The 26,076-nt window shown below is 43.2% G+C and overlaps 1 protein-coding gene, 1 non-coding gene and 1 pseudogene across 9 annotated transcripts in view; 2 read left to right on the top strand and 1 right to left on the bottom strand.

The window, feature by feature from the left end:
• Kiaa0586 (KIAA0586 ortholog) overlaps nucleotides 1-26,076 on the bottom strand; it is a 107,288-nt gene that overhangs the window by 29,920 nt on the left and 51,292 nt on the right. For all 8 annotated transcript variants that reach the window (XM_006990718.4, XM_042260757.2, XM_076550850.1 and 5 more), the window contains 7 exons: nucleotides 24,151-24,350; nucleotides 19,497-19,662; nucleotides 18,141-18,360; nucleotides 17,271-17,521; nucleotides 15,914-15,987; nucleotides 13,773-13,895; nucleotides 10,634-10,811 (listed from right to left, as the gene is read on the bottom strand). In XM_006990718.4, coding sequence (XP_006990780.1) covers nucleotides 10,634-10,811; nucleotides 13,773-13,895; nucleotides 15,914-15,987; nucleotides 17,271-17,521; nucleotides 18,141-18,360; nucleotides 19,497-19,662; nucleotides 24,151-24,350 — 1,212 coding nt within the window. The remainder of the gene's footprint in view (nucleotides 1-10,633; nucleotides 10,812-13,772; nucleotides 13,896-15,913; nucleotides 15,988-17,270; nucleotides 17,522-18,140; nucleotides 18,361-19,496; nucleotides 19,663-24,150; nucleotides 24,351-26,076) is intronic.
• On the top strand, nucleotides 1,685-2,384 carry LOC143268519 (elongation factor 1-alpha 1 pseudogene; annotated as a pseudogene).
• Nucleotides 6,717-6,789, top strand: Trnaa-ggc (transfer RNA alanine (anticodon GGC)). The gene has a single exon. It is a non-coding gene; the product is annotated as a tRNA-Ala (tRNA).

Raw genomic sequence — 26,076 nt, 5'->3', positions numbered from 1 at the left:
CAGAGAAACCCTGTCTCGGAAAAAAAAAGAAAGAAAGAAAAAAAAAAAGTGTGCATCACCACACCCAGCTGGGGGATATGTTTTTAAGTTATTCCCTAATGAGGCTGGGCAGTGGTGGTACACCCTTTAATCCCAGCACTTGAGAGGCAGAGGTAGGTGGACCTCTGTGAGTTCGAGGCCAGCCTGGTCTATAGAGTGAGATCCAGGACAGCCAGGGCTGTGACACAGAGAAACCCTGTCTCAAAAAAAAAAAAAAAAAAAAAAAAAACAGAAAAACTTATTCCCTAATGAGTCACAGGACTTTGCTGGAATTGGCTGTACACCCTCTTTGCACCTCCAACATTTATTAGTGTAGGTTTCTCTCTCTCTCCTCTCCTTCTTCTTCTCTCTCTCCTCTCTCCCTCTCTCTCTCCCTCTCTTTCTGTGTTAGTTTGGCTGCAGCATTACCAATCTTGTTTATTCTTCCAAAGAACCAACTTTCTGTGTGATTCTATATATTGGTCTTTGAGCTTCTAACTCACTAATCTCTGCCCTATCCCACATTAGCAACAAAAACCGACACACACTTTTTCACAAAAGCTTGTCACAAGAAAGCAAGTGTTACAAAAACCCCGTTGAATTGAAGATAAAATGGGAAAGACAAGAACATCCCCACCACTGGACACATATTGAGCAAGGTCACCACTACTGGCCATTTGATCTACAAACTCGATGAGAGACAAAGAACCACTAAAAAATTTGAGAGAGGTGCTTCTGAGATGGGAACGAGCTCCTCCAGGATTACCCGGGTCTTGGACAAACTGAAAGCTAAGAATGGAATCACTAGTAACATCTCCCTGGGACTTAGACCAGCAAGGATCATATCCACGCCCTAGGACATAGCCTTTACAGGCCTATCTGGGATGACCACACTGGCAGATGACTGCTGTGGGTATTGCTGAATTTGAAGCTGACTCTCCAAAAACGGCAAAATCATGAGCATGCCCTTTGGTTTAAACACTGGGTATAAAAGAGTTCATTGTTGCTATCAAAAAATGGATTCCATTGAGCCACTCCACAGTCAGAAGATATGAAGAAATTGTTAAAGAAGTCAGTACCTACATTAAGAAAACTGGCTATGATGGGTTGGAAAGAGGCTCAGTGGTTAAACAGGACTGGCTAATCTTACAGGACCCAGCTTCAGTTTCCAGCACCCATATGGCAGCTCACAACCATCCGTAACTCCACTTCCAGGGAATCTGATGCTCTCTTCTGGCCTCTGTGGGCAACAGGCACATGCGTGGTGGACCGACATCTATACACATACATAATGAAAAGAGCTTTTAAAGCAAACTGGCTATGAACCTGGCATGGCAGCATCTGTGGTCATCTCTCTTTAGAATGCTGACAACACGTTGGTACCAAGTGTTAATGTGCCTTGGCTCAAGGATGCAGTCACTCATGAAGAGAGCAATGACTGGGGCTGGAGAGACTGCTCTGCGGTTAAGAGCACTGGCTGCTCTTCCAGAGGACCCAGGTTCAATTCCCAGCACCCACATGGCAGCTCACAACTGTCTGGAACTCCAGACCCATGGTACCAAACAACCTCATACAGACATACATGCAAGCAAAACACCAATGCACATTAAAATTAAATAAATAAAGCTAGCAATGACAATGCAAGCACACTTGAGGTGGCTTTGGGATGTATCTCACCATCAATCTGTCCAATGACAAGCCTTTGCACCTGCCTCTCTCCCAGACGTCTATAAAATGGGTAGTATTGGTACTGTGGGCCAAGTGGAGACTGCTGTTTTCATTCCTGCTTGGTGGTTAACAAGGCAATGTCACAACTGAAGTATAAAGTCTACTGAAATGTCGCTGAGGCTCTTCCTGGTGGCTCTGCAGGTGTCAACGTCAAGAACATGTCTGTCCGAGATGTCCCCTGTGGCAACACAAAAACGTCCCGCGATGGAAGCAGCTGGCTTCACTGCTCAGGTGATCACCCTGAATCACTCGGCCAAACCAAAGCTGGCAATGCCCCTGGGCTGGACTGTCCCACGGCTTACACAGCACGCAAAGGTGCTAGGCTGGAGGGAAAGACTGGTAGCCTTTCCTCGAGGAAGCTGGAAGACAGCCCTCCACTGCCCCGCTCCACGAAGCTGCCATCATTGGTATGGCTCCCGCTAAGCCTTTGTGTTGAGAGTCTCTCTGACTTCCTCTCTTGGATCATTTTGCTCCTCATATGAATCAGGCTGTTGTGTACCATCAAGGCCACAGACAAGAGGGTTGCTGAAGGTGCCAAGGTCACCACCTCTGCCCAGGAAGCTCAAAAAACGAAATGGGTGTCATCGTTCCACCGGCATGGATGGTCTCAGGACTACTTGTCTCGATGGGTCACTTAAGTTCAACACTAGGTTAATAACAAAGCACAGTAAAATCCCCCGCCCAAGGAGGGAGAATCTTTTCTCTTGTGGCCCTTTAAGTCATTAATTTTTAAAATCAGTACTTTTTAATAGAAGTAACTTGACCAAAAACTTGTCTCAGTATTTTAAGACCCATTAAAATAAAGTTTAATGAGGAGGGATATAGAACATGATGGTTAATACTGTCAAGTAGATAAGGTCTACAATCAGCTAGTAGACAGGCAGCCTTTGGGCATGCTGGTGAGGAGTTAAGATAGCTGAGGAGGAAAGACAGCCTCAAGAGTGCCAGGACCATCCATGGCTGCAGTTCCGGACTGACGAAAAAGGACAAGGCAAGCTGAGCATCATCATCATAACCCTGCTTCCTGACTATGGAGTCTCGGTGGTCAGTAGCTCACACTCCAGCTGTCCCGCCTTCTCCTGTGATGTCTGAGCCCTTGAGGTGTGACCCAAAACTAACGCTGTCTGCCTTAAGTTGCTTCTGTCGCAGCAACAGGTCACAGAGTGACAGAAGTTGGTGCTGAGAAGTGGGCTGGAGCTGTAATAAACCTGACCACGTGGTTCCGGCAGCGCTGGAACTGGTCTCAGGGAGCCTGTGGAAGGCTGTCAGGGATGGGCCATCTAAGCCTAGGATCCTGTACGCAGAAGTTAACAGGCCATTCTGGTAGGGGCCCAGAAGACAAGCTAACAAGAGAAACACAAACAGTGGAGTTTATGACGCTTCCGAGAGGATTGAGGACTCCTGTTGGAAACTGGGTTAATGGCATTCCTGTGATGTTCTGGCCAAGAATTTGGCTGCATCTGTATCCCGAGGACTTGAGTGGGGTTGAATTTAAATGTAAAGACTGATTTGTTGCCGGGCGGTGGTGGCTCACGCCTTTAATCCCAGCACTCGGGAGGCAGAGGCAGGCGGATCTCTGTGAGTTCGAGGCCAGCCTGGTCTCCAAAGCGAGTTCCAGGAAAGGCGCAAAGCTACACAGAGAAACCCTGTCTCGAAAAAAACAAAAAAAAAAAAAAAAAAAAAAAAAAAAAGACTGATTTGTTTGACTTAGGAAATTCCAAGACAGGAGCACATTCAGGCCGTGGTGTGGCAACTATTTTAACTGCTCCCATCTAGGTCTCCGTGAGCGATCCACGAGCGAAGCAGAAAGATGTTAGATGTGTGTTTACAGACAAGGCAGGTTTGAAAGCGGCTCTACTTACTGCTCAAGTGCCTGGCACCACTAAGGAAGCTGCTACTCTGTTCTAACACAACAGAAACGGTGTCCTGAGGGCAAGACTCCAGTCACTGGAAGCTCCACCTGTGAACAATGCTAATTTGTTTGAAAGGGGAGCACCTACCCTGAAACAGACCCTACTGAAGCCGCTCCTTGCTCCTTGGAAGCCTAGCTGTGTTTCCCCAGGGCTGACACACAGAAGTTGATGTACCTGTGGGCTGAGCGGCTCAGGCTCCATCCCAAGCGGGCAGCACAACTGGGTAGCAGCATCACTGGCTTTGCAGACATGAAAAATAGATTAAGAGGATCGTGGAGGCCTGATCCAGTGTCAGAAAGCCCTGAGGCAAAGCAGCGTGTGACAAAGCTGGAGGTCCTGAGACGCCACTGTATGAAACTGCAAAGTAAAAACTAATTTACAGGGGGCTGGAGAGATGGCTCAGAGGTTAAGAGCACTGACTGCTCTTCCTGAGGTCCTGAGTTCAATACCCAGGAACCACATGGTGGCTCACAGCCATCTGTAATGAGATCTGGCGCCCTCTTCTGGCCTGCAGGGATACATGCAGACAGAACACTATACACATAATAAATAAATAAATCTTTTTTTAAAAAAACTAATTTACAATGGAGAACCCAAGATGTTGGAAATACCGGTACCCAAACCCACAAGGAAAACTCCAGACACTGAGTAAAGCTGACCCAAGAAAAGGCCATGTATAAAGCTGGGCGGTGGTAGCACACGCCTCTAATCCCAGCACTCAGAGGCAGAGGCAGGCGGATCTCTGTGAGTTTCAGGCCAGTCTAGTCTAGAGCAAGATCTAGGACAGGCACCAAAACTACATGGAGAAACCCTGTCTTTAGGAGAAAAAAAAAAAAGAAAAGAAGAGAGGAAAGAAAAGGCTATGTATGCTGCAGGTGAGAGCTGGAGGAGTGGAAGGGGCTACCAAGTCCTCTGGAGCCCCAAAGACTGCATCATAGGTCCCCGAAGCTGGACGTGGAGCTGCAGATTTGAGCTGGACTTTGGTCTGATCACTCCTTACTATTGTCCCAATTATTCCCTTTTGGATTTTTAAACAATGCTGTAATTATTAAAAACAATGGAGACTTTTTGTACTAAATCAACTTTTCTATTATAAAAAGGTCATGAGTCTACGGTGATAAAGGTAATTGGGTCAGGTGTCAAGCTGGCATGATGTAGAATTGTGACGGTCAACAGCGTCACCTGGCAGGATCTAAAATCGCCTAGAAAACAAGCCCTGAGTGTGCCTGTGAGGAATGATCTAGACTAGGTTAACTGAGGTGGGAAGACTGGCCTGGAGCATTCCATGGGCAGACAGATGTCCAGACTGAATTAAAAGAAGAGTGCAAGGTGACCATCAGCACTCTGTTCTCTGTGGAGTCAACATCAGCGGCCTCCCACTCCGCCCACCATGCTTCCCTTCCAACGATGGACACCTGAACTGAGTCAAAATAAACCCATCCTTCCTTAGCTTGCTTTGGTTAAAGTGACAAGACACACAAATAAGACACAGATCAATGAGACAAAAGGACTCAGAAATAAAGCCACACAACTACAGCCACCTAATCTTTGACAAAAACAATCATTAGAAAAAAGACAGTCTCTTTAACAAAATGTTGGAAAACCTGGATACCTACATGTAAAAGAATAAAACTGTACCCATATTTCTTACTCTGCACAAAAAAACTATTGGATTAAATGGATTAAACACCCCACTATAAGGCCCAAAACTCTCAAACTGCTAGAGGAAACCATGTCTTTAAGATAACAATCACAGGCACGGACTCTGTGGAAAGAATTCCTATGGTAACATGGAAATCATTCTAAGAATAAACAAATGAGATTGCATGAAATCACACAGCTTCTACACAATGGAGAAACTACCAACAGAGTGAGGAGGCAGCTTACAGAATGGGAAAAATATCTATCTACATATCAAACCGAAGATTAATATCTAAAATATAAAAAAAAACTGAAGAAAAAAAACACTAAAAACTAGTGACCCCAGCAATGACGGAGTAGTGAACTGAACAGACGGCTCTCGGAGGAGGACAAGGGTGGAGATGCTCGGGAGGACAAGGCCTGCTGTGCCACCAGGAGGACCTGTGTTCAGATCTGTAGCACACATGTAAAATCCAGGCACGCCAGTGTCTGTGCCCCCAGTGCTGGGAAGACAGAGGTGGAGCCTAAGGACTCACTGGACAGTCAAGCCAACTGGTTAGCGCCAAGTTCAGTAACAGGCGCTATCTCAAAAACTAAGGCTAAAGTGGTAAAGGAAGACATCAGCATGGAGCTCGGGTCTCCACATAGGTGCACAGACTTCCATTGGGTGAGCACATCTGCATACACAACTCTCCACACACACACAGATGACAACTTCTAAACAGAACTACAACGTAAATAAATATTCAGAAAAGTGTTTAAGATTCCTACCCACTAGGGAAATGCAAATGAAAACTGCTTGAGATTTTTACCCCAATCAGCATGGCTATTACCAGAAAGAAGGACAACAAATGCTAAAAATGTAAAGAAAGGAAAATCCGTATTCACTGTCAGTAAACTGGTACTACCATTTGGACATCAGCGCGGAGGCTTCTCAAAAGCTAAAGACAAAATTCCCACAGGAACTGCTTGAACCACAAAGGACTCGTAAGTACCATTAACACAGGACACATGCACATCCCTGTTTACTGATGTACTATTTATAAGCTAAGAAATGGAACCAGCCTAAACATCTATCGAGATGAGTAGATTAAAAGAAATGCACACAGACATGACAGAATTATGTTCAGCTGTAAAGAAAAAAAAATGATATTTGTAGGAAAATGGGTGGAACTTGAGATCACTGTGCTAAGCAAAGTAAGACTCAGAAAGACAAACACCACATTTCACCTGTGTGTGTGGGGTTAAGACAGAAGGGGACTGTGAGACAGGGGAGTAGGATGAGTGGGAGAAGGGTGATAGAATCCACGGCATGAAAGAAGGAAACCACCTGGCGGGGTGGAAGAACCAACAGGAAGTGAGAAGGGTGACAAAAGGTGGGTGGAGGAGGGATGAATGATAACACTAGATAAGGGGTTGGGGACTTAGCTCAGTGGTAGAGCGCTTGCCTGGCAAGCACAAGGCCCTGGGTTCGATCCTCAGCTCCAAAAAAAGAAAAAAAAAGACACTAGATAATTAGATATAAGTAATCAATATTTTCTAAAATAATTTTCATATTTTATTGGATGGTAGCAAGGATAAAGTGTATATATATATATATATATTATTTTTAGTTTCTGTGTATTTCAGAATACTGTATATTCAGAACAGTCTGTTAAATCATACTAAAAGGCCACTGAGATGGTTTAGTGGGTAAAGGCACTGGCAGGCAATCCTGATGATCTAAGTTTAATTCCTGAGACCCACACGGTCGGAGAGAATCAAGCCTGGAAGTCGTTATCTAAGGGTGTGAGGCACGCATGCACATGTGTACACACATGCACACACACAAATAGATAAGCAATAAAAAAATTTAATCATACTAAAAGGTATTCAAGTTATACACAATCCATCTTATTCTTTTTTTGTTTTTTTCAAGACAGGGTTTCTCTGTGTAGCTTTGGTGCCTGTCCTGGATCTCGCTAAAATTACCTTTTAAAAATAATTACTTCTTTGTCTCAAAAAGAGGTAATTTAATCGTTGTCAAATGACTAGGATTTTTCTAAAAATATGTTTTCATTGAATACAACAATTATTTACTATACCACAGGTGACTTTGGTTACTACTAGAGAGATAAAGAAATGCTAGGCAGGCTGTGAACTCAGATTTTCCTCTGCAAGGGCTCGCCTCCTAGAGTCTCGCAGGTGATCTATGAGCGCCCTCTAGTGTCTACTCTGTTACTGCACTCTGCGCAGTGAACCATGTGTCCCGTTATACGTCATATAAAAACTAATCTGAAAGTGTGTAACAAGTGTAACACTCTCACCATATGCACAAAATGATAAACACAGAAATTTTATGTATATTCTCCGAGAAATTCCAGTCTTGAATTTCTTTCAGTTCTGAGTAATATAAGGCTCTTACTCAGTATGAAGTCAATATTAAATACTCTACAAATGCTCTAATTTTTTTTTTTTTTTTTTTTTGGTTTTTCGAGACAGGGTTTCTCTGTGTAGCTTTGCGCCTTTCCTGGGACTCACTTGGTAGCCCAGGCTGGCCTCGAACTCACAGAGATCCACCTGGCTCTGCCTCCCGAGTGCTGGGATTAAAGGCGTGCGCCACCACCGCCCGGCCAAATGCTCTAATTTTAGGCATAGACAGTCTGCACTAATGTTTCATTCATTTATTTTTTTAATGTTTCATTTATTTAATTTGGTGTAAAAAGTAAAAATTTTTTGAACTATTGAAATCTGTCTTTTGACACTGGAATACATTCTTACATATGGTCATGTTATACATTATTTTAAGGCTTATACTTCTGAGTCATATTTTTTTTTTGCTAGTAACATTACTCGTTGACTATATTTTATAATGTAGAAATGGTTTTGGACAAGAGGCAAATTGAAGTCTTTCCTTATTCCAGATGAAAACAGACCACAAAGCAGCGTAGAAAACTAACAGCGTTAACGATGTGTTTGGCCCAGAAACTGCTGATGAACACACCAGGCTGAGGGGGGTCAAGACGCTCTGCAAAGGAGACGGGCCTTCATGACGAGGAGGAGCGCAGTGACCAGTTCCTGAAGAGGATGTTCTCACAACTACACTAGAAGTTGCCAGGTACTCACTGTGGACCACTGAAGGGTCACTGGACATTTGAATTAAGTTGGGAAAGTGAAAACATTCAGTGAGGACCTCACCAGATGACTGAAAACTTTTTAAAGATCATACTTTTGAATTTCCACCCCATTATTCTATGTACCAGCAACCATTTCAAACTGGACCGTGACACGAAACACAAAGTGGGTTGTACATGACAGCCGTGACGACCAACCCAATGGCTGGACTGGCTGAGAGGCTCCAAAGCGCTTCCCAAAGCTAACTTTTCACACGTAAAAACTAAAAATGGGCCTGATTACTGTCTGCTGCCCGTCTACCCGCTACAGCTTTCTGAATCCCAGAAAACGATGACTGAGAAGTGTGCTCAGCCAACTGAGACACACAGAAACTGTGACGCCTGAAACAGCCGTGGTCAGGAGGGCCCAATGCTTCTGTCGGTGTCTTCTCCACGACCACAGCCAAGCACCAATCCCACAGCCAGAGCTTCAAACGGTGAACAAGCTGGGTGTGATGAAATTAGCTATGAAGTTTGCCTCGTGACCAAATTCACCTATCTCTCACCAACTGACTGCTGCCTCTACGTGTCCGCAGGACTTTCATCAGTTTAAATGCTTCCACGGCCAGCAGAACGCAGAAAACACTTTCCAAGACTTTGTCGGTTTTGTTATAGAAATAGGCAAATCTATTTTTTGTTGACAAAAAATTTGTGTTGACTCTGATTTCTATTTGACAGGTTTGAGTCTAGTTACACTGACTTAAAATTAATCTGAAACCTCAGTGCACTTTGCCTCAACCTAATACAGAATGCAATAAGGAGCCTGGGAAAGTCAGTAACAAAGAACACACAGAGCTCAATTAAATGGCCAATTTCCATCTGCAAAGTCACCCATTCACAGACACCTATTTCTATGAAAGATTAATACGTATAGGAACTTCTGGTCATTCTGCGGGTCTACACCAAGTGGTGAAGAACTGACTCAGCCGATACAACTACCTACTGTGTGTGCCTGGGTGCTCCAGCTGACATTGCAAGAGGTCACCTTTCACAGGAAGTTGAACATCACGTTCACATTTGTCTTCATTCTCTCCTCTCCTTCTCTCCATCTCTCCTCTCCTCTCCTTCTCTCCATCTCTCCTCCCTCCCCACTTGTGTGTGTGAGACACAGACACACACACACACACACACACACACACACACACACACACACACACACACACACACACACACAATGCTACTTAGAATGGTACCCAAGCCATTTTAAAAGAGAATCACTGTTCAATGTTCCTGAGCACAAGAAGGAACATTTTGTCGTGCCTATGCAGATAAGTGTGTTAGATAGATATACTTCCTTCAGCATGAGTTACAGTGCTGTGGGTTGTGACTTCAGTGTTAGTAATCAACAACATCAATTAGATACAATGTCTTTAAACAGAAATACACATGAAACCAGGTTATGTACTCATCAACTGACAATATACAAGAGGCTTGCTGGAACCCAATCCTATTAGCAAGTTCAGTGTTTGCTAATATATGCTTGCTTGCTTGCTTTTTTTTTTTTTGGTTTTTTGAGCCAGGGTTTCTCCGTGTAATTTTGATGCCTATTCTGGATCTCGCTCTGTAGACCAGGCTGGCCTCGAACTCACAGAGATCCACCTGGCTCTGCCTCCCAAATGCTGGGATTAAAGGCGTGCGCCACCACCGCCCAGCTATATGCTTTTTTTATAGGCTACAGCTACCACAGACAATGAAAATTAACTAATGCTAGTAATTTCCAAAATGCTAAAAACAGGTATTCCATTACTCTCCAAGACAGCCCAAATGCACTGGGTACTGCGTCTAGAAAATCAGACAATCATAGAGTTGATTTCTCCAGTGGTGTGATCTCATTCAACTTTGCCCTACACAGGACTGGAGGTTCTGAGGGGCTACTTACATTTTCTAGTATATAATAAAATAGTGCATCTGCATTAAAATTTGCAAGCATTTGTATGTATACTACAAAAACTATCTAATATCCTTTCCAGTGGTGCGCATTGTTGTGTTGTGTATCACAGAAAAGCCTTTAATAAGGAAATCTTCCAGCCTCCATCTAACAACGCTGCACTTCTCGATTCAGATAAAGAACACGACTTGAGATTATAAGGTAAACCCACTCTAGCCGTGAGCACGAGAAGAATGCAAGAACAGGGTTAAAGTACCGTTCTATAAAACATCAAGAACAAGAGTCCTGTGTACCTGAGGTCACGTCAGACGGCTGCAGGAACGTCCCAGGGGCTGCTCGCTCACTGCAAGGCTCTGCAGCTGTAGTGGGCTGCGGTAGGCAGACGACGGACAGTCCTGCTAAGATGTCCTCGGCCGCCGCCGGCACCAGCCTTTGTCCTTCACTAAGCTCGCCCACACTGTTATCCACGTCCTTTAAAAAACGAGAAAAACTGCTAAGGCCACTGTATCAAAACCGTCAGAGCAGGAAACAGTTTTTAAACATCATGATACACAGCACATAAGTGCTTCTAATGTCACATTTAAGGTACAGGAAAGAGAAGTCTAGGAAGCAGTTTAGGAACCAGCGAGATGGCTCAGCAAGTAAGAACGCCGCCGCAAGTCTGATAACCCGATTTCAACGCTTGAGGCCCACGTGGTAGGAAACAGCCTACCTCAACCTGCTCACATACAATAAATCAGTGTAACCTTTCCTTCAAAAAGACGTAAGGCACACAATGGTGTGTGTGTGTGTGTGTGTTCAGGTGTGTGTACGTGCATGCTGGTGCTGCACATGCACATTTAATCTCCCCCTGAACCTACCGTCCACCCCCACTGTCAGGAGTGGCTGGCCAGTGAGCCCTGGGGAACCTCCTGTCTCCTCCGCATTCCCAGAGCTGGTACTGCAGGTCTATGTCACCATCCCCAGCTTTTCCTGGCTATGGAGGATCTAAGCTCAGGTCCGTGTGCCTGTGTGCTGAGCACAGACTAACACTGGTTTTCAAGCTCTATTAAATAGAAACATCATCCAAGCAAACTTTAACTTAAAATAGAAAATGCTGGAACCCATTATACATTGTTCAAACGGCTTATAACTGGAGTAAAAAGTATACTTCTCATTCCTTTTGAATTAAAATTGCTGAAAACTGCTGGTGGGAACCTTATATTACTTGATGGGAATAATATACCTTAACTACCACAAAGATTCTATCTATAGAAACAACTAGTTTTCTTTCTTTTTGAGGCAGGGTCTTGCTACGTAGCCTGGGCTAATCTCCGACCCCAAATCATCCTGCCTCAGCCTGCTGAGAGCTAAGACTGTAGTGACATGCCTGGTAGTGCCTGGCTCATCATGCTTTAAGTGAAAAAACATGAGCCAGGCAGTCAAGGCGCACACCTTTAATCCCAGCACTCGGGAGGCAGATGGAGGAGGATCTCTGTAAATTTAAGGCCAGCCTGGTCTACAGAGTGAGTTCCAGGACACAGTAAGTTCCAGGGCTACACAGAAAAAACCTTGTCTTAAACCACCCCCCCACCCCAAAAAAAGAAAGAAAGAAAAAGAAAAAGTAAAAACATTGCTTTGAAATTAGTATCACTCTTGAATATTCTTGGGCAGTGTTTAGAGTGATACCAGATACGTTTTCCCAAGTAATTATTTTATAATATTTCACAGTGCCTGTGTTAGTGCTTAAAGGTGGAGAGCATGTCTTAATATCTTCATCTTTCCCAAGGTTGTGGTATATAACAGCCAATAAAAGACTGACATGAAAGCCAGGCGGTAGTGGCGCACGCCTTTAATTCCAGCACTCGGGAGGCAGAGGCAGGTGGATCTCTGTGAGTTCGAGGCCAGCCTGGGCTTCAGAGTGAGTTCCAGGAAAGGCGCAAAACTACACAGAGAAACCCTGTCTCGAAAAACAAAAAACAAACAAACAAAAAAGACTGACATGAGTGATTAAGTGGATGTTCTCACAAATAATTTCCCTTTGTTTTTAACAGCATCAGTAACAGTTTCATTCTGGCGTATTTAAACTTTGACCTGTCGATCCTCTTCTCCCACTTCCCCTAACCCACTGCCTCCTACCCTTTCCATCCCAGGAGGCTCCACTGCATGTCACATGGATTCCACTGCCCTCTCCTCTCCTTCAAATCTTTCTCCCTCTCTCCTGGTCCCTTTCACCCCTACACTAACAGCAGCATACATACACACATATAAAAAATTAAAAGCTAGGCTCCACAGAGAAAGTGCATGTGATATTTGTCTTTATGCATCTGGATCACCTCACTTAACCATTTCCAGATCTACACATTTTCCTGAAATTTCCATTCTGGTTTTCTTTATAAATGAGTAAAATTCCACTGGGTGTATGCATCACCTTTTAAAGTTCTCCATTGAGCTGCTGCTGCACTATTCCGACTGCCTTTCCTTGCTACTGTGACTACAGCAACAATAAACATGGATGCGCAGTAGCTCTGTGGCAGGCGTTAGACGCCTGTGTAAACGCCCAGGAATAGACTAGCTGGGTCAGATGGTAGGTACTTCTAGTTTGAGCTTTCTGAGAAATGTCCACACTGATTTCCACAGTGACGACGTCAGTTTGTACTCTCACCCGGCAGTGAACAAGGCTACAGATCCTTCTCAATGGCTTCATTTCGGGCTCAGCAGCTAAAAGTGCTTGGCATCAAGCCTGAGTTTGAGCCCGTTACCAAGACAATGGAAACGGAAAATTCTTGTAAGTTTTCCTCTAATGTCCACAGATGTATGAGCGTACACATTCATGTGCAAGCGCAAGTGTTACACACATAAAACAAATGTAATTTACAAATACCTATTTTTTATTGTATTTTTTTTGTTTTTCAAGACAGGGTTTCTCTGTAGTTTTGGAGCCTGCCCTGGAACTCACTCTGTAGACCAGGCTGGCCTCGAACTCACAGAGACTCACCTGGCTCTGCCTCCCGAGTGCTGGGATTAAAGGCGTGCGCCACCACTGCCCAGCTTATAAATCTTTAAAGCTGCATTTTTTGTTGTTGTTTTTAAACTGTAGCATAAAAGATTGGAACAGATTGTCTAAATTTTTCTCAGTTACAAAACTTAGTTCAGGCCAAGTTAAAGGGGCCATAACAGAGTAACTTAAACACTGTCTTACCTAAATTAAAAGTTGGGTATTTAAACCAGATGTGGTGGCGCAGACCTTTAATCCCACATTCAGGAGGCAGAGGCAGGTGGATCTCCATGAGTTTAGGCCAGCCTGGTCTACAAAGCAAGTTCCAGGATAGCCAGGGCTGTTACCAGAGAAACCCTGTCTCCAAAAGAAATTTTTTTAAAGTTGGATTTCCCCCCCTGTATTTATATCTAGACAAACAAACAGACAACAAACCCTTTAAGTTTGAAAAGTACCTCTTCTTGCTGTGAAACTAGTAATTCCTGTTCTTGCTTAGTAAAAAGAGAAAGAATCGAATTTGCATGAAGCTTTTTATGGGGCCTCCTAATCACCTCTCCTTCACTGGGAGGGTCATCTTCCTAGAGCAAACACAAAGACATCAGAAAAGGTTATTAAACAATTACACTTTGCTCAAGTATTATTAATAAAACTTTAGGAAGACATGATCCTAGTATCTTTCAAAAGATGAACTTATTTTCATGTAGCTGATTTCCATTTCACATCTGCCTCAAATGTGTACAACAATACAGAGCAATTAGGAGTAGACTTACGACAGTGGGATCTTCTGTCTCAAGCAACTAAGCCACAGTGATTCCTAAGTGTTTTTGTGAAGTGCAAACCGAACTTCTGTCTAGGGCTCACATGGCCTCCTGCTTCACACTTATGTGGTCCAAATCACGCCAGGGTAAGGCAAAGGCAGCCGAGCACTGGGGTGATGCTGCAACCTGGACCACAGACAACATAAAAGCTGAAGGAACAGGAGAGCATCTCCAGGCCCTCAGTGTTCCTCCGCCGCCGTCACGCTGACATCTGGCTGTCTAACTAAGGGGAGGTATTAAAGCCTTCGTTTCTGTTAACACTATCTATGCATCACTGTGCCTCAAAACTTGACTGTCTGAGAAACCAGGGACGCTGCATCAGACAAAATGCATTTCCTTGTACAAGTATGAATATGATTTAAAATTCATTAAAACAATCTCTTCTTGCCTCTTGGCTGTAAGATAAAGTATAATAAATGCATTTAAATTATTTCTGGTTATTCTGTTTTAATAAAATACAATTTATTAACTCTGAATACCTCTCCTAGTTGTTTAGGGATAAAATGTCTAATGGCGCATGGCTTCAGTTAACTCTGGGTTTCCTAGATCATACTTTACATTTACATTTACTATAAATCTGCATGCAGTGACAATATTACAATTAGAAATAATTTTCAAATGGAGAGAAAGAAAGGTTATAATTTTGTCTGGGTTCAGTTGATCAATTCACTTTAATACCAGATAAAGTTCTAAGAGTGAATAACAATCTCTTAATGGTGTGTTAAACAAGCCAAATGTATACGTAATTCTCCTCTGAAAGTAAGATTAGCACAATTATATCTTCTCTCCATATTATTTCACAACAGTGACTGTAACTCTCTTCACAGGAGACTCAACTAATTACTTAAGGCATTGTTCAAAAAAATAACTGTTGAAACAAAATCTTCTCAAAAAATTTCTTACTTCTTTGTGAAATAATGCTTTGAAAGAAATAACACTAACAACAATGCTTAGCAACAGATTTGGTGTGAGTGACAGCTGAGTACAATTATCTTTCTTTGTTCAAGTTCCTTGAACACATAAAGAGTGAAGAATTCTATTCCTTAACAGCTGTAAAGGAAATAAAATATGCAACATGACATTATCAACGCCAATTTTTTTCTTCTATGGCACTAGATAACAACCAGGAAAGATTACTTTTCCTGGATCTTATTTTTATTTTATTTTTTTAAAAAGATTTCTTTTTATTACTTTTCATTGCATGTCTGTGTGTGATTATGTCCACATAAGTGCAGACGCCCATGAAGTGCAGAAGGCGGCGGCGTCAGAGCTGGAGTTACAGGTGTCCGTAAAGCGCCCGAGGCGGGGGCTGGAAACCAAACCTAGGTCCTCTGCAACAGCGGTCCCTCCTCTTAAGTGCCGGGCCAGCTCTGCAGTCACGTAACCGTGACTAGAGGACAGTAACAATGTACTACAGGAGAATAATACTGAGGATCCTGCGCACAGCACCACTGAAGCAGTTCTAGGTTTGATTTCCTGACTGAGTTAACAAGTGTCTTTGACCATCAGATCCTAGAGGTTAAGAACAGCCTCCCTCTCCTTCTCCTGTCACACAGGACTACAGGACGGAATGTGGCACTCGGCAACCCTGGATCTCTTTCCTTCCCCTGAAGCAAGGTGGTGGGATGCGACCTCGGGAGGTCTGTGACCACGGGCAGGGACGCACGGGTAACACTTCACTAAGCTCTGTGTCTATCCCTCACACAATCGGAGAAATCTGCTCGCCGGCAACAAGACATCCTTCCAGTGAGAACACACTGAAGGCAGCTCTTCCTTACCATCTCAAGGGCATCCTGCAGAGTGCTGGACAAGCTGTCGTTTATGTTCAGATACAAGTCCCCGTTCCCTAAAACTACAAGCAGAGTGATTAGAAAACATAAGACATTCACTAAGTAATCTGGCCAGAAAGCACGGAACATCACATTTAAACTTAGTGGAGTAGAAACACTGGTAGAGTCCTGCTTTAGGTCATTATTAGGTAAACTCCTCGCCAGAACCAGCACAGAGTTTTATCTCAACTATTCTGTTACAACCGTTTTTGTTGTTGTTGGATTTTTTATTTTCTTGTTATTTTTCACGACAAGGTTTTTCTGGCTGTCCTGGGAACTCATCTGTGAACCAAGCTGACCTTGAACTCAGCGATCCACCCACCTCAGTCTCCATGCCTGGCTCAGAAGTGTTTTTCCATTTAATTTTGTTACCATTTTGTGTGTGTGGGTGTTCTCCCTGCATGCATGCCCGTGCACCATGTGCATGCTGTACCCGGAGGCCCGAAGAGGGCGTCTGATCCCCGGGAACTGGAGCTACAGACAGGTGAGCCACCATGTGGGTGCTGGGAACTGAACATGGGTCCTTTAGAAGAGCAGCAAATGCTCTTAGGCACTGAGCCATCTCTCCAGCCCCAGGCTGTCAGAATTTTAAAGTAACTCCAAGCAGCACAACAGCTATGAAACTGAGAAATGGGCACTCCTACAAGTTGTTAAACGCACTTAAGAAATGAATAAAAGGAAAAGCCGGTTAATCTTTCCAGGAAGCACACTGACAGTGTATTGCTAATTTAAAGGTGGCAATCCTGCCTCAGCAATTCCACATGTAAACATGGGTTATGGAAGTTATCAGGTAAGTATACAAAGCTATGTTCAAGAATGGTCATTACAGCCTGGCATCTAGTCGAGAATCTAAATGAACGTCGCTCACTTAGGCACTACTTGAATAGGTCATACACCACTGGAAAAAGACATGACCCATGTGTGTTGATGTTGATACACCACTAGAAAAAGACATGACCCATGCGTGTTGATGTTGAAATATGTTTACCACACATTACCTGGTAAAAATTAAAGTTTTACAATAATATACACACCATGATCCTATATAAAGGTACATATATACACATAAGTATGTATTGGGGTATCTATGCATGCAAAGAAAAAAATAGACTGACAATATATCTCAAGCTATTTTAAAATTAATTCTAAACAAAGAATTCTGAGGGAGATTTTATTCTCAGAGCCCAGAAAAGTTAACCAACCTACACAGAACATCATTTCTTCCTACTAAGCCACGTTAAAAGAAGTTATCTCTAATGAAACTACTGTAATGTAACGAACAAAACCAATGACTATGTTCACTTACTCTTGGGAGCCAAGTTCTGACCACAGCTTAGTAAGACCTCCCCTTCAGAGATGTGCCTGTCTAAAGTCTCTGACTCAGTGACAGTGACGCTCAGCGTGTTCTCCAGTGTTGAGGAGCCAGAGCTGGGGGTCTGCTGAGGAGCAGCCTTGGTGCCCTCAGGAAGCGGTGCTGAGGGAGCCGGCTCCAGTGGTACAGGATGGGCAGGGAAGTCGACACTCCCGGGCTCTTCATCTTTAGCCACAGACATCACACTACGAAGACAAAGGCACATCTTCAACGATGAGGTCACTGAAGCTACATCCACTCATATGTACAAAAGCAGAGTTTCAAAGCATTTAACAGTCTCAAAGCATTTCTACCATCTACACTAGCAGAACTAACCAACAAGATTCATTGTTCTGAGGTTGTTGTGCCTTATTCAGAGGCCACTTTAAATGCTGTTCTAGCCAAAAAGGAAATCGATATGGGATATTTAGTAATATAAACATCAATTGAGCACAGAAAATGATCTACACTAGAGAAATAATTTCATATTTCATTAATAATCTGATAGTTTATTCTTATTAAACCTTTTGCAAAGATGAGAAACTATGAATAAATTTAATTTTAAGATATTTACAATGTATACAATTTTTTCCCCCAAAGAATAGATTAAAACCATGAATGGTGGCAACATGCCTGTCATCCCAGCACTAAGGAGGTCAAGGCAGGAGGATTACCAATTAAGAACAACCTCAGTTGTTCCAGAAATCTCCAGACCAGCCTGGGTTTCCAGTAAGCCCCACCCCAGTGCTTTCTGTGCCGTTCGGCCCACAGGGACAGAGTGTGGGGAGGGAATTGGCAGGGTAACCAGGGAGCGCTCTCGCTTACACAGCTCTTGGGTGAAGCTGTTCTTGAACAGAGTTAGGGTTCTCTTCATCCAGGGGCAGGTCTCCACTGCCCCATGGCTTGGGAAGTTCAGGGCTTGACACCTTCAACCTGTCGATGGAAATGTCTGACAGAGTTGGGGTAAGCGCTGCCGCCGGAGGGGGTGTAGTAACAGGGGTAACCGTCGGGGTACCGACAGGTGTGACGGCAGGTATAGCGCCTCCTGAAGATTAAAGAAGGAAAACCACGTAAGATGATTTATTGCTTCAGATAACCTTTGGCATTAAAATAACGGCAATCGTAATGATGATAACAATAACAGCTTTTAATAAGAACATTTCTAAGCCGGGCGTTGGTGGCGCACGCCTTTAATCCCAGCACTCGGGAGGCAGAGCCAGGCGGATCTCAGTGAGTTTGAGGCCGGCCTGGGCTACAGAGTGAGCTTCAGGAAAGGCGCAAAGCTACACAGAGAAACCCTGTCTCGAAAAACCAAACAAAAAACAAACAAACAAAAAAAGAACATTTCTAAATTTATTAAGGATTAAAAATTAAAACCTTGAAAAGATGACATTTTAAAACTACCATACATTTAAAGCAGTCTAAGCATTTACTAGATTACATATTTTCAGTTAATACTGTGGCGCAAATGTTTCTAACATGGCCTAAAGTTTATGTTAGAAACTAAATCCTCGATCCGTATGTTGCAATGTGGAGCGAGGCCCCTTGTGAGCTACCCAGGGGTAGATGAACCTGACACGGGATTAGCAGCTCCATGAGAAGTGAGACCTCAGCTTGCAGGCTCTCTGGGTGCTAGAGAATGCTTCGTGTCATCATGATGTAGAAAAGAGCTCTCACCAGAGGCAGCCCCTGGGTCTGACCTCGCAGACTCCAAAATTTTAAGAAAAAAAAAAAAAACAAAAAAAACAAAAAAAAAAAAACCTCTGTAACTTAAGAATTACCCAGTGTAGGGTACTCTGTTACAGCTATGTAAGCCGTCAAGTGACAATCGTTCCTTAGTTTTCTTGCAAGAATCAGCATTTCCTAAGCAAGACTAAGCCTGCTAAGCAAAGATTATAGTTGTCAAAAGTAAACGTGAATGATAGAAACAACATTTTCAGGAGCAGGCAAGAGGCCTCAGCAAGTGAAGGAGCGCCTGCCTGACACCCGTGAAGAGTGCAATCACGGCACCCACATAAAGGTGGAAGGAGAAAACGAACCCCACAAAGTTCTCCCTGACCTCCACATGTCATGACGTGCATACACACATGTGCATCACACACACACACACACACACACACACACACACACACACACACACACACACACACGAAAAACATTTTTTAAGAAACAGGTTTCTACCTTCTCCGGCACTTATTTCTTTACTAGGGGAAGCCACATCCTCCTGTTCTGAATCCCAGGAAGAGTCAGGAGTTTTCGCTAACACGTACTCCTCAGGAGGAGGAGGAGGAGAGGGTGAGCACGGAGGAGTAGGCTGCGGTGTAGGCACTGGAGCACAAACTCTTTCCTAAGGTAAATAGTGAAACAAGACACACTGGATTTATAATCACCCAAACAAAGATAATATGAAACAGTAATATGAACTCAATCACAGACCACACAGAATTTAAGTGGATGGTCAAAGTAACAGTGCAATACGAGCCTAAGTTCTCTGGTTCTTAAATATTTAGTTGCCAGTACAATACTCTTGGGCAAGTGAAGAATCTCTGTCTCTGAAAGAAAACTTTGCTATCCTCTTCTAACACAGAGAGGATTAACGAGATGAAAAAGGTCAAACCTAACCACAAACTTGATGGGTAGACAGACCATGCAACAAAAAGCAGCCCTTTAACTGACTGACAAGACACCAAAATGTCCCCTCCAAGAATGAAGGGCCAGCATGTGAAAGGTCATGGGAGGTAAGGAGGAGGAGAGGCTGGGAGAGATGAACGTAAGAGCCAGAAGCAAAGAAAGGAAAGAGGAAACATTTTAATATTCATTTGTCAAGTGGTTACTATTCAGAAGATTCCAAAACTCCAAGACCAAAGGACAATAGTGAAAATGGTGTCCTGTCCCCTTTCTATCTGGAGTCTCCCCTCAACTGCTCCTGACCTAAGTCAACTGCACGTACAGAGATTAATCTATGGAATACGTTCCTGTCCTGACTACCGAAAGAACTGTGTTGCTGTGGGATGGTCTGTATGTCAAATTGCTCTGATTTGTCAATAAATAAAACACTGATTGGCCAGTGGCCAGGCAGGAAGTAGGTAGGACAAGGAGAGAGGAGAATTCTGGGAAGCAGAAGGCTGAGGCAGGAGAGACACTGCCAGCCGCCGCCATGACCAGCAGCATGTGAAGACGCCGGTAAGCCACCAGCCATGTGGCAAGGTATAGATTTATGGAAATGGATTAATTTAAGCTATAAGAACAGTTAGCAAGAAGCCTGCCATGGCCATACAGTTTGTATGCAGTATAAGTCTCTGTGTTTACTTGGTTGGGTCTGAGCGGCTGTGGGACTGGCGGGTGACAAAGATTTGTCCTGACTGTGGGCAAGGCAGGAAAACTCTAGCTACACTGTGTTTTACAGCAGACACTGACAAAGTTCCCCTCCAGCACTGCACTATTTCCCACTATCAGCAGAGGGTATGAGAATGCCTCTTTTTCCAGGGTTTGTCGAGTAAATTATCAAACGTGGAGAGTTCCAGGGAACTGACCACCTTTTATAGGTATATGGGCAATCTGTAGTTCTTTCCTTTGCTCATTTTAAAAGCATATTTATCTTTTAACCTCCACTCTAAAAAGCTTTTATATATTCCATACCATGCTGCAAACTACTACCTAACTTAAATTGATGGAGGCGTCTAACAACCATACTACCCTGAACACACCCAGTATCATCCAAAGTGATGGAAGATTTATTAGAAATTCTATAACACTGCTCAACAATTAAGAAATTCTTTCACTTGAAATAATATACTATATCTTATCTTTTCTACTTCTTTTTTTTTTTTTTTTTTTTTTTTTTTGGTTTTTTGAGGCAGGGTTTCTCTGTGTAGCTTTGTGCCTTTCCTGGAGCTCACTTGGTAGCCCAGGCTGGCCTCGAACTCACAGAGATCCGCCTGGCTCTGCCTCCCGAGTGCTGGGATTAAAGGCGTGCGCCACCAACGCCCGGCATCTTTTCTACTTCTTGACTACATATACCTACAGAGTAAAAATCTATTTATATATATCTTTTACAAATAAAATTCCCCTTGCTGGGCAATGGTGGTGCATACCTTTAATTCCAGCACTTGGGAGGCAGAGGCAGACGAATCTCTGTGAGTTCAAGGCCAGCCTGGTCTACATAGTAAGTTCCAGGACTGTCAGGACTGTTACACAGAGAAACTCTGTCTTGAAAAACAAAACAACAACAAACAAAATAAAAAGACTAAAAATAAATAAATAATAATAAAATGCCCTATCTATTTCCCATGAGAGGATTTGGAGATATTCTTCTAGCATTGGTAATGGATAAGAACAATTGGTAATGGATTAGGAACTGAGTATTAGAAAGTTCTAGACCCTAGATTATCTATCAGTTATTTGATCTTCCATGAAACTTTATATGATGATGAGGAAGATAGTATCATGAATGTCTATCTTTCCCAAAGAGACAAATAAAAATTAGACTCATTTCTACAAACCTTAGACTTTTTTCCAAGATTGTGATAACCAAGGCTCTTGTAGTGTTTTATGCTGTTGTATAAGCAACCTAAGAACCAAATCCTTCATTTCATTGAGAGCAAAACAAGTTTACTGAAACCCAGTAAGCAATAGGATTTTTAATAGAACTTAAAAACAAATTTTGAAAGACAGGATGTGGTAGCATGCACCTGTAATCCCCGTTCCTTGGGAAGCTGAGGCAAGAGATGGAATTCAAGAGCTGGAAACCAGTCTGAGCAATATAATAAAATCCAAACTCTAAAAAAATTAAAATTAAAAATAAAAAACTCCCAAAATTAAAATTTAAAATTCCTAAAAAATAAAATATATATAGTCAAAAGGCTAAGAAAAGGGTGACAATAACAGACTTGAAGAAAAGGAACACCTCAGAGGGCATGGGCTCGCCACACTAGACATTCAATAAGCAGATTTTAAACTCTATGGTATCTCCATTTGTATAGGTAAGGCTAATAAAACCGAGGGCCGAGGTATCAGTTCAAGTTCTCCCAAAAGCCTATGTTCTCGACAATTATAAACTTCCTGCTTACACTTGCTTTTCCAAAGGTTCTTGTCTAATCACCCCGTGAAAACATGTGCAGCAGAGTGAATGGCCACACAACAATGAAGGAGTGAGCACAGAGACTGGGGTGGAAAGTCCTCACTCTGGGCGAGCCACACTGCTTGCAGTTACTAATGCACAGGAGTTAGCACATGCAGTACATCATCTAACTCCACGCTCTGTAACGGGGAGGACGAAGAGGGAAAGGAAGGTGGAGGATATCAGCAAAGTAAACAATAGATATGTGTGGAAATGTTATAACCAATTATTTTTGTATGTTTACTGAAAACGATTAATAAAATACAAAGAAAATGTCTTCTTAGGCAATACTGCCAGTGGTTTTGAGAGTCACATATCCCCAACTTTTGAATGTTTTAAATATAATAGAGGGCTGAAGAGATGGCTCAGCAGTTAAGAGCACTGGCTGCTCTTCCAGAGAACTTGGGTTCAATTCCTAGCATCCACATGGAGGCTCACATTTTTCTGTTCCAGACAATCTGATGCCTTCTGTTGGCTTCTGTGGGAACTGCATGCAAGTGACAGAATTACATGCAGAAAAAAAACACTCATGCATTTGAAATAATAATTTTTTAGTATATAGCAAATACAGAGAGATTTTAGAAATGTGTTCAACTGCCATCAATTGTGAAATGTAAGTAAATACAGGGAAAAAAATGGTCACTGTATCACACATGTAACTTTTCTGTAAATACTAAAATTTCTAAAAAAAAAAAAAAAAATGTTACATGTGATAGCTTTTATCTGAACCCAGTTCAAGACCAGCTTCAGTTGCACAGTGACTTCAAGGCTAGCCTGGGCTATAAGAAACCCAATCTCAAAAACAAAATAATAATAAAATGCTAGGGAAATTGGTAATTACAGAAACAAGGAATAAAATTCTATCACAATCTAATATCTTTGTTTTTCATTTTTTGAGATGGGGTTTCTCTGTATAATAGCTCTGGCTGTCCTGGAACTTGCGCTCTGTAGACTAGGCTGGCCTCAAACTCACAGAGATCTGCCTGCCTGCCTCCCAAGTTCTGGTATTAAAGGTGTGCGCCACCACTGCCACCTGGCTACAATCTGTGATCTTATAATATGAAGTTTAAACTGTATCTTTTTTCTGTAGGTGTGATGGCTCCCATCTGTAACACTAGTACTTAGGAGGCTCAAGTAGGATTATCATGAGCTTGACACCACCCTGGACTACAGAGAGCTCCATGCCAGCTAGGACTATAGGGTAAGACCCTGCCTCAAGCAAACACACATAACACACACACACACACACACACACACACACACACACACACACACACACACACACTCTTTAATAATGTCTAAAAGACTGCATGCCAGCTTGGACTATAGAGTAAGATTCTGCCTCAAGCAAACACACACCACCCACCCACACACCCACAAATACACACACACACACACACACTCTTTAATAATGTCTAAAAGATTACATGCCAGCTTGGACTATAGGGTAAGATTCTGCCTCAAGCAAACACACACCACACACACACAAACACACACACACACACACACACACACACACACTCTTTAATAATGTCTAAAAGATTACATGCCAGCTTGGACTATAGGGTAAGATTCTGCCTCAAGCAAACACACACCACACCACACACACACACACACACACACACACACACACACACACACACACACACACACACTAATAATGTCTAAAGATTCCCCACAATTCTTAAGTCATGAAAGGAGAAAAGTCATCCCTACCGGTAAGTTAGTTTCATTTGTTGAAAGATCCCCAGAAACACTTGTGGCAACAGGCCCTGGCTTCTTTGCCTCTCTGTCCCCTAACATGACGGCAATGGTCTCAGCAAGAGCTTCATTCACAAAGCGGCTGATCACGTCTGAATTCACAGGAACCCCGGCATCAACAAAAAGCTGGAGTGCTCCATTGCTTGTTCCTGGGACTAAAACACAAGAACTTCAGATACGTGGTTTGCAAGCCGAACCTCCCTTCTTCAAGTTTAGAGATGCTGCTGTAGGAGCACAGGAGGACAGGAGGGGTGGATGGTAAGAGCAGAAGCAAACCTACTGGCACCAGAAAGACAAGAGAACAGCTTAAATGAACACCCCTTTCAACAAGCTGAGAGGGAGAAACACACACAAGTAAAGGTTTACTTAGGATGACTTCTTCCCACCACTGCAGAGATTAATGACTATTACATCTATGCTCATTTCCTCAGCTGAAAACAATGCATGCCCACTTCTGACCAAACACAGGATGCAGTAAGCAGGAGCCAGGCTCCCTCCCTCTAGTTCAGGCGCATGCGTAAGTGACACTGCACGCTAAGCCTCCTCAAGCTTCTACAGCAGGATTTGGGGAGTTAAAGGTCAGGCTGTAAAAGAACAGGCTAGTCTAAGACTGGAAAGACAGGAAGAAAAAATGTTTTTTAAGAAGAACATGTGGTGCACATAAACTAATGCAGATAAATAAATTTAAAAAGTTAACATAAAAACGTCATGCAAGTCGCCAACAAAAAAGGTATGCTTGAAAGAAAGCCAGACGGCAGTTGTTGGGCCGCCGCACGTGGTGGAGGAGGAGCTGTCTGCCAAGCAGCACGAGGACACGGTGCTGACAGAAATGTTTTCTGGCACCATGATTAAATGCATAACTGCTTTAGAATTTATTAAACTGTATACTTAGAACTGGTGAGTTCTAAGACAACTAAATTACAATTTAAAAAAGACTGATGCCTTTCATAATATGTATGTAGATAGATGATAGATAGATAGATAGATAGATAGATAGATAGATAGATAGATAGATAGATAGATAGATAGATATAGACAGACAAATGGATAGACAGATAATTATTTGAAGAAGCTTCTAAAGCAGCACATTTCCATAGGCACCCTTGTTGCATGAATCCTAATCGGTCTTAATAAAAACCCAGAGCCAAACATCAGGGTGAAAGCTGAAAGATGAGAGAAACAGAGCAGCAGCCGCTGGTTCTTACCTCACCAGCTCCTCAGCCTAAAGAGCGAGCTCCTGTCTCCTCCCGCCTTACAGTCCTTTCTCCGCCCAGCCATATCACTTCCTGTCTCAATCTTCCTAGTGCTGAGATTAAAGGTGTGTGATCCCAAGTGCTGGAATTAAAGGAGTGAGCCACCACTGCCTGACCTCTGCGGCTAACTCTGTGGCTGCTCTGCCCTCTGATCTTCAGGCAAGCTTTATTACAAGCACTTTATCACCACAGCCATCAACCGGCACTTAGTGTTAGTTGTCCCTCCCCATATTCCTTCCCCTACCATCCCTTCTTCCCTCCCCATTTCCTGCTTCAGTCCCCCGCTGGCTGCCTCCCCACACTCTATATTCTATTTCCCCTTCCTTGGGAGACCCTCCCTCCCCTCCCCAGCCCTTTCCTCTATACCTAACCTCTGTGATTAGGAGGATCATAGCAGGCCTATCAAAGGCTTTAAAGCTAACATCTCCTAACACAGAGACTCACGCTGGACAATGTGCAGAGAGTGAGACTCTGGAACACTCAGTCCTAACTGGGACCTATTTGTCAAGCCTCTCAAGGCTCGGGGAAATATGAGGAAGAGCACTGGGAAGATTGTGAGAGTCAGAGAGGATGGAGGACACCAGGGAACAGTCTTCCAGACACAGAAGGACTGGTGTACACATGAACC

Source organism: Peromyscus maniculatus, chromosome 14, assembly GCF_049852395.1.
Source record: "Peromyscus maniculatus bairdii isolate BWxNUB_F1_BW_parent chromosome 14, HU_Pman_BW_mat_3.1, whole genome shotgun sequence".
Classification (NCBI taxonomy): Eukaryota; Metazoa; Chordata; class Mammalia; order Rodentia; family Cricetidae; genus Peromyscus; species Peromyscus maniculatus.
This window is presented reverse-complemented; position numbering and strand designations above follow the sequence as displayed.